The sequence below is a fragment of the Podarcis pityusensis genome (assembly GCF_964106645.2).
Source record: "Podarcis pityusensis genome assembly, chromosome: 3".
Lineage (NCBI taxonomy): Eukaryota > Metazoa > Chordata > Lepidosauria > Squamata > Lacertidae > Podarcis > Podarcis pityusensis.
In genome coordinates this window covers 53,922,717-53,939,154 of record NC_138026.1, presented here as the reverse complement: position 1 = coordinate 53,939,154, position 16,438 = coordinate 53,922,717, and the positions used below count along the sequence as shown (strand labels likewise).

The window sequence follows — 16,438 nt, the reverse complement described above, 5'->3', positions numbered from 1 at the left end:
TGAGCCTATTGGCACTCGCTCACCAAAGTCGATGCTTCATGTTGAGCTCAACCTGACCATTAAGCAGACCTGTCCAACGCCTTCAGAATAACTCGCTTGCAGATTTAACGTCGCTTGACACTGAAGAGTCAAGGTCCAAACAGAAACATTTCAACACATAATGAAGTGGAAGGGTATGTGTACAAACAGGGTATCCTGCCTTTCTGATATACCGTATATGATACATTTTGTGCAATATGCATTTTATCATAGCTGGAACCCACTCAAATACACCTAGAATGGTATGCATGGGATTGTCCTCTGTGGGAGGCAATATGCTTCTGAATACCAATAGCTGGGAATCACAGGTGGGGAGTGTTGAGCTCAGGTTCTGCTTGTGGACTTCCTGTGAACATCTGATTGGAAACAGTGAGAACAGAGTGCTGTATTAGATGGTGCTTTGTCCTGATTCAAGAGGCTTTTCTTACGTTCCTATCTGTACAATAACGCAGTTAGATAATGATTTGCCCAAGGCTCTTTAGCAAACTTTAAGGTTGTATCACTAAAATGTGTGCACATTCATGGTAAAAGAACATAAACACACCATGGCCAGGATCCAAAGGGTTTGGGGGGTTTTTTTACATCACCGTCCCTTCTCATTGTAACCCAGAAACCTCCAAAAGCTGGGCATGATGTGGCATGATGCAGGATGGCACACGTGGAGGAGATTTCTGTTCTTGCTTGGCATTCTTTGGCTCCCAGCCCATATATAAAACTAGAAATACAGTGGTGCCTCGCAAGACGAAATTAATCCGTTCCGCGAGTGTCTTCGTCTAGCGGTTTTTCGTCTTGCGAAGCAACCCTATTAGCGGCTTAACGGATTAGCGGCTATTAAAGGCTTATTGGCTTAGCGGATTAGCTGCTAAAAGGCTATTAAAGGCTTAGCGGCTTAGATAAAGGGGGGGGGGAAGCGAAAAAAAAATCTCAAGACTTGCAAGACATTTTTGTCTTGCGAAGCAAGCCCATAGGGAAATTCGTCCTGCGAAGCAACTCAAAAACGGAAAACCCTTTCGTCTAGCGGGTTTTCCGTCTTGCGAGGCATTCGTCTTGCGGGGCACCACTGTACTTCCTTAAGACAGATGTGACGCTCACTGTTCTCTCACCTACTACTGAGGAATATGAGAACCAGCATGGTGTCAAAGGGTTCTTGTGGCCCACTGGGTATGAGAAGTTGGACTGCCCTGCTCTATATGCCAAACATGTTTTCATGGTCCTACCTAGTAAGCAACAGTTTGGTTTGCCATGACATGTGAACCAAGCCTGTGCATGACAGAGGTTTTGATAAATATTTCATTTATGAAAGGAACTCTGCATTATTTCTTCTTCTTCTTCTTCTTCTTCGGGAAGTGTTGGCACATCTAACAATGTGAAGAATGGTGCCAAGGTAGTCATCATGCCTTAGTGGTATTTGGCTGGGTATCAGAGAGCCAGGGTGGTGTAGTGGTTAGAGTGTCAGACTAGGACACTTGAATCCCCAATCGGCGGTTAATGCTGACTGAGTGACTTTGGGCCTGTGACTGCCTCTCAGCCTAAACTACCTCACAGAGTTGTTGTGATTAATTGAGAAGAGGGAGAAACATGTATGTCACCTTGAGCTCCTTAGAGAAGAGGTGAGATATAAATGCAGTAAACAAGCAAGAACGTTAGGAGGTACATGCACACATACAAATTGACTTCAGGTTCCAAAATTAAAGCCTCTGCTAGACCCAGGGCTTCTTCTTTTTTTCCAACCAGAACTTGCCAGAACTCAATTCCAGCACCTCTCAGGTGGGCACCATTGCCATTATAAGAGAACAAGGGAGATGTTCATGGTGAGTTCAGAACCTCTTTTTCCAGGAAAAACAGTACTGACTAGACCTTTCTGGAAGATATTGTCAAACAGGATAGTGGCACCCACGGCTTTTTTTCCTAAAAAAAATCAGTGCTCAAAGTTATTGAGCTTTTTTAAGGAAAGATCGCCCTTCTCCTCTTATGCTGCCGCCCTCCAGTGCACCACACAGATTGTCATGCTATTGCGTAGCCACAAGCACCATGGAGCCATGCCACAACACTACAGGGATGTCGGAACGCAACGAAGAGGTGACAGAACTCAGTTCCAGTGAGTTCTGACTGAAAAAAAGCCCTTGTGGCACCCATATCAGATGAAGAACAAAAAAGGCATTTCAGAAGTGAAAAGATGCCACTCAAAAGGCTGCTCAAGCATGTCAGGTCTACGAATGTCCCTGAATCAAGTCATACCTGGGAGACAACAGAGGACAGAGAGAACAATATACATTTAAATCAAGGTGATGTCATGTTCTCACTTCCTGAGGAGTAAATTGAGTTCCAATACTATCCATTTTAATTCCCTTCCCCTATTTACCACATATGAAGCCAGATGAGAGGTAATTGCTGATAAACCACTTAAAATAGATGGCTGCCTTTGAATTAACTAAATTTTGTTTTAAGCAGATATGTGCTGCTTAATTGGCTTGCAGCAGATAATGCCATTGGGTTCATAGGAATGTAAAACCTGCCCTGCTGCATCAGACTGAAGACCCATGCATTTATTTGTTTAATGCACTGCTCTGTCACTTTACATTTTACAAAATCTCAAAACAATAGCACAACAGCCAAAGGAACTGGCCGTCTGTGAAAGCTAAGTTAATGGCCAGAAAATGCCTATGCAGTAAAGAAAAGTATGCATTAAGCCAAAAAGACAATATAATTAGTGCATGCTTCAGAAGAGAGATCATTCTATGTGGTGGGTGCCACCACCATGAAAGCCCTCCTCCGCATAGCAGCAAGATGAATCTCTGAAGCCATTGCTCAGTGGGCAGGTCCAGTTCATTATTCCGTACTCAGTGTGACCGACCAAATGTCTATAGGAAGCCCACAGGCAGGATATGCAAGCAATAGCCCTCTCCCATTTATGAACCTCAGCAAATTGGCTACGATACTGGAAGCAAAGTAGCAGCCACACAAAAAAATAAGGAGAACATTCTCCAAAACAAAAAAAAGACAGGTGCAATTGTCTGTGCCACTTTTTGAGAGGCTGCAAGAATCCAACACACACAACCTGAATAGAGTAGTTTATTTTTATTTTTTTAAAGTATCCCATCCAGGCTGTTTGCCTCCCCTAATCTCTCCTGGCAATTTTACCCTAATAAGCATTCGGGTGCTGATTTTTAAGGTTACTTGCTGATCTAAAGGAAACGAACACCTCTCTCTAAGAGCACCACTGTCTCCCCCCTGCCTGTGAGCAGTAGTGGCAGTGATAAGGACAGAGGCTTCAGCCATCTCAAAAGAGACAGAATCACAAAGAGCTCCTCTGATCACTTCTGGCATCTGGTCTTCCCCTCATTAGCACATTAAAGCTGCTCTGTCCATTCTATCAGAGCTACTCTGTCCATTCTCCAGAGTTGTCTATGGAGCCATTTATGCTTCTGCTCTTTGGAAACCTCCCCAGTTCAAGAGGCACTAGCTAACCCCTTTCCCAAAGCCCAAGTTACAAACGGGGGGGGGGGGGTAATATCTTATGCATACAACAGGTACCCAGAAAGCACAGATCTCCCAAATGTCCAAGTTAAGCGGCATACATATATTACCAGGGGGAGACTTGCCAATTTATGCCTCATGAGAAAACGTCTCTCCTCCTTTCACCCCAATTCTATTTTTGAGATTTTTCACAAGTTAAGAATGCAGCTCATTACATAGGCTTTTGCATTATTAATTTACTGTACTGTGGAAGAAAAGTTCATTTCTGAATATGCTAAATTAAGTGCATGCCTGGTATATAGGAAGAGGGAGGGGAGGAAAAAGCCTCCAAGTTTAAATGCATTGAAGTCTGTGACCCAAACTGCAGGTGCATTTTAAAGATCACTCGGGAATCTTCCTTCATATCAGCACCACTCTGAAATCATTCTTCTGCTTTTCCCTACACTTTAATATGTTGCCTCAACCCACTCCAACAAGTGTGGGAAAATATACTCTCCCATTTCCCTATCTCATCCTGTCCTGTGACTAGACTTCCATTTGAAAGAAGACACCTGTCAATCCATATAGTCCAGACATTCCCAAACCTGGTGCCCTCAGGATGTTTTAAACTGCAACCCACATCATTTATAATCACTGGCTTGGGAGTTGGAGTCCAACATCTGGGGAGCATCCAATTGGAAACAACAACAGCCATGTTCTATCTCCACTGTCAGAAGCACCATGGCTCTAAATACCAGTTGCCTGGAATTGCAGGTGGGCAGAGGGCTGCTGTGCTCATGTCCAGTTTATGTGCTTCTCACAGGCATCTGTTGGGCTGCTGTGAGAGCAGGCTCATCTTATGACTTTCTCTGGCATCCTGTTCCCCACAGTGGCAAGAAGACAACTGCATGAACTTGCTGCCCAGAAAACAATTGCAGAGGCTGGCTGGCTCAGTTGGTAGAGCATGAGACTCAATCTCAGGGTTCTGGGCCCCACCTTGGGCAAAAAGCATTACAGGGCGTTGGACTAGAGGACCCTCATGGTCCCTTCCAGCTCTACAGTTCTATGATTCTGTGATACTTTCCTGCCATTCCCCCAACAACTGATATTCAGAGGAATACTCCTTATGAATTTGGAGATTCCAATTCACCATCACAACTAATCCTAGGAAGAGAAGGGAGCTGCTCCCTGGAAGCAGACACTATAGTTCAGCATTTGCTTCTCCTTGTTCCTTTAAAAAACAACAACCAGGATGTCTACATCATTGATTCAATCACCAATTGTTTTCTCGGCAGCTTCAATACATCCAACTTATGGCGCCTTCATTAAATTTGGAGAGCTATTCCCTCCAGGGGTGCCGACTTGGGTCCCAGCCTGCGGGTGCCCAGCAGCGCATGTGCAATGTGACGTCATGGCGTCAGGTTCTACATGTGTGCACTGCTGCTCTCTATTGCCACTTCCTGCTTGGAGCTTGCCTGGGAAATGATAGGAAAGGGAGAAAAGTCACAAGGGAACTCCGGAGCTGCATGGAGATCACTGGCCAAAATCCAGGCTGCCTCCCGAGAAATCCTCTGTGCTCCTGCCACCGCCATCCGCCTCAGCAAACCTCGCAGGCTTATATTGCCTGCACAATCACATTCTCCCAACCTGCATTTCCCAACAAACTGGTATTCAGAGGCATCCTACCACCAATGGTGAAAGTAGCTGGGAATGTCTGACATATCAGGGAGTGGAGGCTTGTGAGACAGGGCAGGGCCTAATGGTGCCTGGAAAGCACAGAGAAGAGTACTTGGCCAGTCAAGGTATGAGCCTAACTAAGCCTGGTACCCCAGGGGTGGAGCCTAGTGGGCATCAGGTCAGGAAGAGCAAATATGCATTTCTTTAGGAATATTTTAAGCCTGTCCCTTCACCACCACTAAACAATCCCAGGGTTGGGTGGGGTAGAACAAAATAAATAAAAACAAGCACATTTTCACAAAAATAGCATAAAAACAAGGGAAGGGAAGCAGCAACGATAAAACGGCTAAGCATAGAACAGCTTGACTCTTTGATGCTGGTCCTTCACCCTGAGAAGGAAACTAGAGCAAGAGTCAGATGCTCAGTTGGGAATATACCCCATTAAACATTGAGTAAACCCCAAATCTTTAAATAAAGACCTGATAACAGAGATTGCCATGCCCACATATATCCTGGCATACAGGAGGCATCATCAAGGACATATTCCAGGCAATCAAAAGCCCTCAAAGAGGGCACAAAGCAAAGCTGGTGAGAGGTGTGGCCTAGGGAGAGGGGGAGTGGCCTAGGGAGAGTCCTGAGTTCCTAACAGAAAGGCCTGGAGGATCAGAGTTGGCACCCAGGCCTGAGGTTTCCCACCCCTGTGGGAAACCATGGTTAACCAGGCCTTTCTGCATATTGTTGATATGCAGATGGCTCCTGCTTTGCTTATCACTTAGTATGAGCAGAAATGGCAAACCACAATCCCTGGCTTAGCTCTATGTCAGAATTGGGAGTCGTGGTTTGTTTCACTCAATTAATCGGGCATCATATCATGGTTTGTTTAAAGAGAAACAAACCATGATCCCTGTTCAGACATAAAGCTAAGCCAGGAGTCGTGTCTCATTGTTCCAGTTTGCACTATGGTTGCCAACTACAACTACTGAGGTCACAATCACTGAACCATCACTTAGTCATATTAACTCTGTATGGATTAATATTTTAACTACAAACATAACCTTTGATGACACTTTTTCTTCCCAAAGGTGAAGCGGGGGGGGGGGGGAGTAATGCAGTGAAAAATAACCTTCGGATTCATACTTTTTCCACTGCCCTTATGTTAAGAGAAATTAAATAGCTCTTTGTTTCTCTTTATACAAAATCCCACAGGATAGTTCTTTTGTTCTGCACAAGAAAGCTCAAGTGTTCAAGGTTATGAGAATTCATTCTGTAAGACTTGCAAAGTCAAATACATTGGATCTTCAGGTTTATTTTAATTAATAGCAGAAATGCCATAATTTGCCTCTTTAATCATGCAACTCAGATGAACTTGCTGGTTTAGGGTGGCAGAATATTTCTCAAACTATTTTATTTACCGTATATCATCATCATCTTGTATTTGGTCTGACTTCAAAGTGGTTTTCCTCTGCATTTTTAAACTAAGCTGCGTAGAGTAAGCCCATAACTTATGCACATTTAACTTGTGTTCATTCAACTTTATGCGCATGGTAAAAAATTTTTTTTAAATTACGGTAAATTAAAAGGGGGCAGAAAGAGGGCAGGATTCTGGAGGAAATAACTTAGGCAATTCCACCCGCCACTGAACCCAGTGTGTTTTGACTATGCACAATTTTGGCTTTAAGTGCAATCCCTGTAGCGCAACCCCCCACGTTAAGTTGTGGGCTTTCTGTATTTTGGTAGTTTCAATTAGAAAATTGTAGGACCCTAAAACAGATGACTTCTTGTTTTGAAGTCATATTTCCAATACCTTGGAGAAATACTACATTTTGAAAAGCAGCTAACAAATTAAAAACAACTTATGGGAGAATTTGGAGAAGTTTCATGTGTAGAAGACTCACAGTATATTTTCTTCTATAAGCCCGTTTACAGAGCATCCTGCCCTCCCTTGTGCAAGGAGGAGGAGAGGAGAGGGTTGAAGTTAGTGGAAGTGTCCCTTCTGCTCAACTATCTTGGCTAGGATACTGACGCAAAACAAAGAGGGGGCTTTGCCCTGCCAGACCTAAAGTTGTATTATGAAGCCGCAGCGTTCTGCTGGCTAAAAGACTGGCTACTTCTTGAAGACACTGATGTGTTAGATCTGGAAGGGTTCAACAATGCTTTTGGATGGCATGCATATTTATGGTATGACAAGGTTAAAGCAAATAAGGCCTTTAAGAACCATATTGTCAGAAAATCACTGTTTAATGTCTGGACAAAATATAAAGACTTGCTGGAAAATAAAACACCAAGGTGGCTTTCACCTCTGGAAGCTAAGGCCCGAAAAAGACCCAATATGGAGGCTAAATGGCCAAAATATTGGGAAATACTAGAAAAGGATGGAGATAATTGGAAATTGCAGAGTTTGGAGAAAATGAAAGACAAAGTGCGAGACTGGTTACATTACGCTCAGATTAAAGAAGTTTTTAAAAATGATAAGAAACTAGGGTTCCAGGTGGAGAAATCGAAACTAGAAACAGAATTGTTAGAACCAAAGATTAAGGTACTTTCAAGGATGTATAACTTGCTGTTAAAATGGAATACACAAGATGAAACGGTTAAATCGGCTATGATAAGGTGGGCACAGGACATTGGGTATAATATCATGTTTGAGGACTGGGAAAGGTTGTGGAGTAATGGATTGAAATTTACTGCATGTAATGCTTTGAAAGAAAATGTAATGAAAATGATTTATAGATGGTATATGACCCCAGTCAAACTTGCAAAAATTTACCACCTGTCTGATAATAAGTGTTGGAAATGTAAAGAGTGTGAGGGAACGTTCTTCCACCTCTGGTGGACTTGCCCTAAAGTGAAGGCGTTCTGGGAAATGATTTATAATGAATTGAAAAAGGTATTTAAATATACCTTCACTAAGAAACCAGAGGCTTTCCTTTTGGGTATTGTCGGCCAAGGGGTGGTAAAGAAGGACCAGACATTTTTTATGTATGCAACAACAGCAGCAAGGATACTTCTCGCAAAACACTGGAAAACTCAAGATCTACCCACACTGGAAGAATGGCAGATGCAACTGATAGAATACATGGAACTGGCTGAAATGACCGGCAGAATCCGTGACCTGGGAGAAGAGAGGATTGAGGAGGACTGGAAGAAATTTAAGAATTATTTACAAAAACATTGTAATTTGAGTGAATGCTAAATAAGATGCTAGACTAAAATAACTGAGCACCACTAAATTTAGAGGTTTTTAAGAAAATAAGTAAGATTGTGAAAATTTAACTCCTTTTGAGAACTATAAGATTATGAAACATAGAAGGGATATAAGAATGTAAATAAGATGATAAATTGCTGACAAAATGTTATAACGAGGAAAGTGGGAGCGGGAGATGTGAGGAAGTCCAAAGAAAATGTGAAATTATGTTAAGACAAATGTTATATTGTTTATTATGTTTATTTCTATTGTAAAACCCAATAAATTGTTTAAAAAAAAAAAAAAAAAAACTATCTTGGCTAGGATAGTCTCCAGCGATTGTTGATGACCTCTCCCATCTTTCCACCAAACATGGGGCAGCTACGAGGCCAACTAGCAGGAGCCAGCAGAAAGCCCCAAAATGGAGCATTCTGAGGGTAGAGAGGGACTAAAATGGCTTAGAGCCAGTCTCACTGCCAACATGTGACTGCATTGGCCCCAATGTGGGTTCACTTGTTCCCCACCACCACCTTCCACCGTGGCCAACAAGAGCAGCCCTGAGAGTGGATGCTGTGGTGACCCCATCACTCCTCAAAGCCCCACCGTCAGGAGGGAAGAGTTTAGAATGAGTCTTTTATTTATAAATTTATAAATTACTTGTTATTAAATTTGATTTAAAAATGATAGTTCTAACAAGGAAACAGAACTTTAGGAGCCAACAAATGGGTACATCAGTTGTTTGAAAGCAAGGCAGCAGATTCTACACACTCAAGCTTTAAGATATTAAAAGAGGACATGATTTCTCTGCCTTTGTCTCCAGCATCTCAGTGGCACTGACCCTAACATTTTGCTAAACAAACAAGAAGTAGGGTGGGTGGGAGAGAGAGAGAGAGAGAGAGAGAGAGAGAGAATGAATCATACACCCCCCCCCCATAAAAAGAACAACTATCCCATTGTTTGGATGGGTCATTTTCTGGTTCACAATGAGAAATGATCCTAGGACAAGAGAGGACCATAGAACTCAATGAAGATATCCAAGATTTTAACACAGCCAGCACTGAGCACTGGTGTGTCCACCCAACCCACCTAAAATCCTAAAAACAGTGCAATGCAAACTAGACTTGCTCAGTGGGCACTGAGTCCTGAATGCCTATTGGAGGGGAGATATATGTTGGGGGTGGGGGAGTGGAATGGGGTGATGGAACCCTGAAACAGAACCGCATATGGAGGTTCAACTTAGTTGCCTTGTCCTGCACTGAACTGACTAAGGTTAAGAACATGCCAAGAGATGAGCATCCAGTTTCTTGTTTTGCACTGATTTATAGATGCTGAAGTGCAGACTGCACTCTGAACCTGCTGTGGCCAAAGTCCATGCCTCCTTGGGAAGTCTCACAACACACTCAAAAGCCAACAGTCATCATTGTCCTAGAAGTCCCCTCTGACTCGCTCTCCCCCCCCCCCACATCTTCACCAATTAGTGCACTTGCATTGTAGGTGGGTCCATGTTAAGGGATCATTTCTCTAGACATATTCTTTACTTCATACTGTCTTCTCAACAGTGTTCTCTCTCTCTCTCTCTCTCAGAAATGGAAGCAGCGTATGCTGTTATGAAACTTAAGAGAGGAATGATGGACTAGAAGCAGGAGGTATTTGTGCTTCTTGTTCTTCCTGACATTTCATAGCACCTAACACCACTCATGATTGATCCCCAAAAACAAATCTACAGAGAAAAAGAAGGGAAAGTGACCTTCCTATATCCAATGCCATTTGGGGCTGAGATCCTGGACAGAATTCACCACAACACCTTCAGACAAGAGTTGCTATTTGCTTCACATCATAACATTAGAGTTGCTTCAAGGGTATCTGTTTCTATGACCAATTAAGTAAAAAACGTTTTCCATCTCCGACAGGCTTTCAGGATGTTCCTGGAGTGAGAAGAACTCATTAAAATGAAGGCAGTGACATTACTTGAGGACTGGCAGTGACATTGCTCTAGGAATTACAGAAAACATCATCAGGGTTGGTGGTTAAAATAATCAGCTCCAAATTCAGAAAAGCTTGAAAAATTAAAATGCACTCCCATATCTCACCACCTTTCATCTACAAGCAGTGCTTAATTAGGGATCTGTCTTGAAATAAATTCCATGGTTGAGATTTGGAATATGTCAAGCAATCACCAAGAAAAACATATACAAAAGCACCTCTGCCCACCCCTCCAAAAGGTTCATCTGCTGGGGACCCTTTGCATCCTCCTATCTCTACACCTTTTTGCTTCCACCTTCTTGCTTACCATCATTAGCCACAAGAGCCAAATCATGCATACAAATGGTAACCACCAGCCATATCTTAGGTGGCATTCAACTCAGTATTACTCAGAGTAGACACACTGAAATTAATTAGCATGCCTGAGTTAGGTCCACTCATTTCAATAGGCTTACTCTGAGTCAGTGGTTTTCAACTAGTGAGGCGTGGCACCCTGGGGTTCCTTGCATGATGGTCAGGGGTGCCGTGGGCAACACTGGCCTCTGTCCCTCTTTCCTTCCCTCCCTCCTCTGATGCCCTCTCGTGTCTCGTGTCCAAAGGCTTGCACAGCTGTTTGTTGCAGCAGCCCTGGCTACAAGCTCCCCAGGTGAATGGTGCCTCTGGGGTAGGCCAGGGGTTGCTTCCCAGGCACCTCTCTTTGGGGGAGGGGGGGCATCTCAGAGACCAGGGGCATTTGTGCGGCTGCAGGCAAGGGGTGACATAACTGGGATCCTGAGTGCAACAAGGGTGCTGCAGAAAGAATGTAGTTGGTTAAGGGAGCCGTGGACCCAAAAAGGTTGAAAACCTCTGCTCTGAGTATTAGCCTTACTCTGCCAACCTAGCAGTTACAAAGCATACCAGTGCAAGTAGATAAATAGGTACTGCTGTGGTGGGAAGGTAAACGGCATTCTGTGTGCTCTGGCTTCTGTCACGGTGTCCCGTTGCACCCCCAGCAGTTTAGTCATGCTGGCCACAGGACCTAGAAAGCTGTCTGCAGACAAATGCCGGCTCCATCAATCTGAAAGCGGAGACGAGCGCTGCCCCCCATAGTCAAATTCAACTGGACTTAACCGTCCTTTACCTTTACCTTACTCAGAGTAAAATTTAGTTGAATACTGTGTTCAAATCAGTGTTTTTCTTTTTTAAACCACTTCAAACTGAATATTTTATGTGGTTTGGAGATAAGCTGTGCCTAGTGACAATCACATACCCATTTCTGGCAGCGAGGCAAACTAAAGCTACTATAAACCATGAAGTGGATGAGGGAATTGGCACACGAGAGGGGAGGAGAAGGAGGACATCCCACACAAGGCTGCTGTATGCTCCCAATAGGCAAACCTTTAGGGGGGGAGTGGGGGGGGTTCAGTGAGAACATTTGCAAAGTGGAGAGACCAAGTGGAGATCGCAAACAAGCACATGCCTCAACCTTGATCTACTGGCTACAACAGATGGCTTCTTTCAAGCCCAGGAAAGGTCTGTGTGGGTGTACGTGGAGCCACAAGTTCCATGCTGGTGACTCCTGGGCCAAAATGACAAACAGCACTAAGTTGCAGCTTCAGTTATCTTTTATAAAAGTAAGTAAGCAAGCACTGATCAAGTTTGCATCTCTCTTCACAAATGGCTCAAACGCTCAACAGGCACACTTGCACCCTGGCCTGGGAGCACTAATAGGTGGGTCCCTCTGTTTTTCAAGGGTGAGAGGCCCTGCACGTACTCTTTATGAGAGCAGCACGGTTGCAGACCCATACAATAGCAAGAGGCACTTTCTTGAGGAAACTCAGACGGAAGTCAATTTCTCACTCTACAGGAGCCTGGCTTGCCAACACATTTAGCAGAGTATACAAGTTAATCAGATCTGGAGAAAATAAAACTAGGGATTTACCATTTATATAGGAATACAGTTATGAAATAAATGGATTTTGAGTCATAGGCTTTTCTGGCAGACTCTTATTTATCCTTTTCAAATCTTTAAAAAAATAAATACAGACCACCTGTAAAGGCAATCCTGATTTCCCCTCACCAACATTCCCCAGCCCTTGTGTGAAGAAGCCGTATCATCTTTACAATGGGAACTTTCCCTATCATCACCAGCAGGCAAGCTTGTGCTAATCCAAACCCACTGAAAATCCCAGGAGACTTTAGGCTTTGTTTGTTTGGGAATATTGCAAATGCAAACACACACACACACAATACCTCCTCATGTGAATAAAGAATAGACTAATCTCAACTGCATTTCTAAATCCTCCCTACTTCATGCCCATCATTCAAGGAATCCACACTGAACATTTCACTATTAAGATTTGAAACCGCATAGTATAAATGGTTTCTCCTTGCTGGTGAATGCCATAGAAAAAGGTGCGAACAAAAACCAGCCTCTTCCAGATCCGCAGAGCGAGAGCAGATGGAGAGAGTCCTGGGTCTATACAAAGCATTGTTTAAAATGGCCTTTCTTAGAGAGTTAACTGCACCATGACAAGGGTACCCAAACACCATCCTCCCCCAACCAAACCTCGTGGCAGAATTAAGACACTTTGGTCCTTTTGTGAAAGGGCTGCCTTTGCCTCCATCACTGCTCTCCTCCTCCTCCCACTACTCAAGGGTTGCTCTACTTGAGCATCAACTCCAACTCTGTGGTTTGCTGCCCTGTCTCCTGGATCGGGGCCATGCCATCCCCTCCGTTCTGGCACTTTATGGAATGAATGTGCTCGCTTGAATGAGAGAAGCAGGCAGTCACTGAGGGCAAGGGAGGGGGCAGCAGCAGTTTAGTTTTCAAAAGATGGCTTTTACACCTCTTCCCTCCCTTAACTCAGGTTAAGCGTGTGGGTGAGAAATGCCAAAGGAGAGCAGGTCAGCATTTTGCATCTCTCACACAGGCTGCAGTTCTCTCTCGTTTTGGGGCAACGCATCCTCTACCCACCATGTTAGTGTACCACCTGCTGCCGCCTCTACAAATGCAAAGCATCCATTTTGCCCCCCAATCTCCATTAGCCCTAGGGAGGCTTTCAGAAGTCTCCCATGGCACTAGCCACTGCTCCATATATGGGAGCGGGATGCCCCTGCATTCAAAACCACCCAATCGAACAAAATGGATGGCCCTTTCTTTATACCCACAGAAACTCTAGGCAACCGAGCAAGACTTTTCTAGAGCGATCCCTATGAGGAGCGTCTGGTGGGGCTCTGGGTGCAACTCGGAGCCAGGACTTAAGAACCGTGGCTGGACGGCTCAGGTCAGAGAGATCCGCCTTCGACTTAAAAAAAAAAGAGCCCGGCTGAGCATGTGCAGAGCGCCCTTCTTTCGTTCCGCCTGGCTCTCCAGCAATGGACCGGAAGAAGGGATCTTAAGCCGGCGGGTGTTGGCGTTTGCCTTTTCTCTCCCGCAGGAGATCCCGCTCCTGCAGCCTGGCTCTGCGCTCTCCCCGCCAGGCGACTGGAGGAGGGGTGGGGGGCGAGCGAGAGGCCGCGAAGGGCGTGGGCAGCAGCAGCAGCTCACCTGTTAAACACTTTCCGGATCCTCTGGCGCACGCTGGAAGCCGAGGGGGCGGAGATGCTGCTTCTGCCGCTGCTGCCGCCGCTGCCCTCGGGCGGCAGGTTCTCGATGGTGGCCACGACATGGTTGGGCTGCTGCTGCTCCGGAGAGATCATCGCGGCGGGGCTGGCGCTCAGAAGCGAGCAGCAGGGCGCATCGTGCGCCGCCCGGCCGCCCAGGCGAGAATCCCGCGGGAGATCCAGGAGCAGCAGCCGCGGGAGAGGCTGCGCGCCGGGCTTGAGCGCTGCTCCTCGGGGCTCCAGCTCCAGCCGCCGCCGCCGCCGCCTCCTCAGTGCTGCTCAGCCATGAAGCGAGGGGCCGACTCCTCCTCCTCCTCCTCCTTCGCAGGCAGCAGCAAGTGTCCGCCAGCAGCGGGGGGTGGCGGGGCGTCCCTCTGAGGCAGCCCGGAGAAGCGGCTGCCTCGTGTTGGTGGCTTCGAGGCTCCTCTTCTTTTGTCTCCCCTCAGCCCCGTCCGGCGCCTCTGCCGGCTCTCCTCACAGCGCTGCGGTCAGGTGCAGCGCCTGCCGCGAGCTGGCCGCCCAGTCCGGCCAAGGGGGCTGCCTGTGTGCGCGCGCGCGCTGAGCAACGCAGAAGTGCAGCAGCCAGGAGGAGAGAGGGAGAAAGAGCGAGGGGAGAAGCGAAGCAGCCCCACGCCCCCCTCCCCTCCTCGAATCGCGCCCACCAGAGGGAGCACGTGCTGGCAAGCCTCTCCCAGGCCGGCCATCCATCCGCCCACCGACCCCTCCCCCGTGTCGGCTTCTCTCTCGCTCTCTCTCTCTCAATTGTCTGCCGGGAGTTGTAGTTTCTCCATCTTCCAGGTGTTTCCCTTCAGACGCCTGATTAGCTTCAGAACCACCCGGCCTTGGACAGCGGCAAACACCGGAAGCTCGCTTGCAACTCGGGCTGAGCAGACCCCACAGATCTGGCGCCAAAAATAAGGGGAAAGCTCATGTCTTGCTGCAGCACCTCAAATACTTGATTCTGAAAAGGTGGTGTGGCAGAGCAAGGTGGCACTTTCTGTCTGGCCTCAAGTGGCAAAAAATAATAATCCTGATCTCAGGATTGCAGAATTTACAGCTGTCAGTTCTGAGGGAAGACAAAGAACCACAGCCCAGGTGGGGCTCGCAAGCTTGAAGAGGAAGTGTGTGATTCTCCTCAGCTGGAGGCTCAGGGCAGGTGAGGGTCACGTGCCTCATCAAGCCCAGAAGGTTTTAAAGGAAAGCTGTCCTGGCCAGGATGCCGTCTCTGGTTCTTGAGGAGACCCTCCCCCAGCCCAAAGATATCATATTTGGGGTGGGTCTTCTGAAGTGCGTTCCTACACCTTTTGGTGCAAAAAAAAAAAAAAAAGCACTGCCTAGGACTTTGTGCATGCAAACCGTGTGCTCTGCCACTGAGCTATGTCCCTTTTCCTATATACCAGGGATTTTTTTTGGGGGGGGGTGCCCACTACCCCTTCCTACTCCTTGGTGTCCTCCCTGAAAGCAAGCCAATACAGAGCATGCATTAGTGGCAAATAATGTATAAATTCAAGAGGGTTGTGGGACACAGTGTTCCAGGAATGGAGAATGTGTGGTTGTTAGGATCTGATTCCCATCAGTTCCAGCCAACGTGGCCAATGGTTAGGGATGATGGGAGGTGTAGTCCAGCAACATCTTGGAGGGCCACAAATGGATATTGCTTATTGCTTGTAAGCCGCTCTGAGCCCGGCCTTGGCTGGGGATGGAGGAGTATAAATAAAAAAATATTATTATTATTATTATTATTATTATATCCATGACTGGCTAAAGCATCAAGCTAATATGCAGGAGAGCCTTGCACTCAACATGCCAGCCATGTTGGTTACAACTGCATCCATGTTCCCACCCTGAACAGAAAAGTGTGAGTGAAAGACCCACTTTCCTAAATGTGCCACGGGCACATATGAAGGAAGTCCAGGGCTTTCTGCTGTGGGTCCCCAAGTGTCTCTTTTCAGGCAGCTCCCCTTGTTGTTGTTTAGTCGTTTCCGACTCTTCGTGACCCCATGGACCAGAGCACGCCAGGCACTCCTGTCTTCCACTGCCTCCCGCAGTTTGGTCAGACTCATGTTTGTAGCTTCGAGAACACTGTCCAACCATCTCATCCTCTGTCGTCCCCTTCTCCTTGTGCCCTCAATCTTTCCCAACATCAGGGTCTTTTCCAGGGAGTCTTCTCCTCTCATGAGGTGGCCAAAGTATTGGAGCCTCAGCTTCACGATCTGTCCTTCCAGTGAGCACTCAGGGCTGATTTCCTTAAGAATGGATAAGTTTGATCTTCTTGCAGTCCATGGGACTCTCAAGAGTCTCCTCCAGCACCATAATTCAAAAGCATCAATTCTTCAGTGATCAGCCTTCTTGATGGTCCAGCTCTCACTTCCATACATCACTACTGGAGGCAGCTCCCCATCACACTTTAAATGTTTATTATGGTAAGCACTGCAGACAGAATTCCTCCGTTAAAGTGTGGAGCTGCTCTTAGAATTGCAGTTTTGTCCAGTGTTTCTTGGTGTCTCTCTCTGT

The 16,438-nt window shown here is 46.2% G+C and overlaps 1 protein-coding gene across 1 annotated transcript in view; it reads right to left on the bottom strand.

Moving 5' to 3' along the window:
- SLC35F1 (solute carrier family 35 member F1) overlaps positions 1–14,627 on the bottom strand; it is a 194,726-nt gene extending 180,099 nt beyond the window's left edge. The window contains exon 1 of the mRNA XM_080999729.1: positions 13,869–14,627. Coding sequence (XP_080855855.1) covers positions 13,869–14,020 — 152 coding nt within the window. The 5' untranslated portion in view covers positions 14,021–14,627. The remainder of the gene's footprint in view (positions 1–13,868) is intronic.
- Between the last annotated feature and the right edge of the window lie 1,811 nt (positions 14,628–16,438).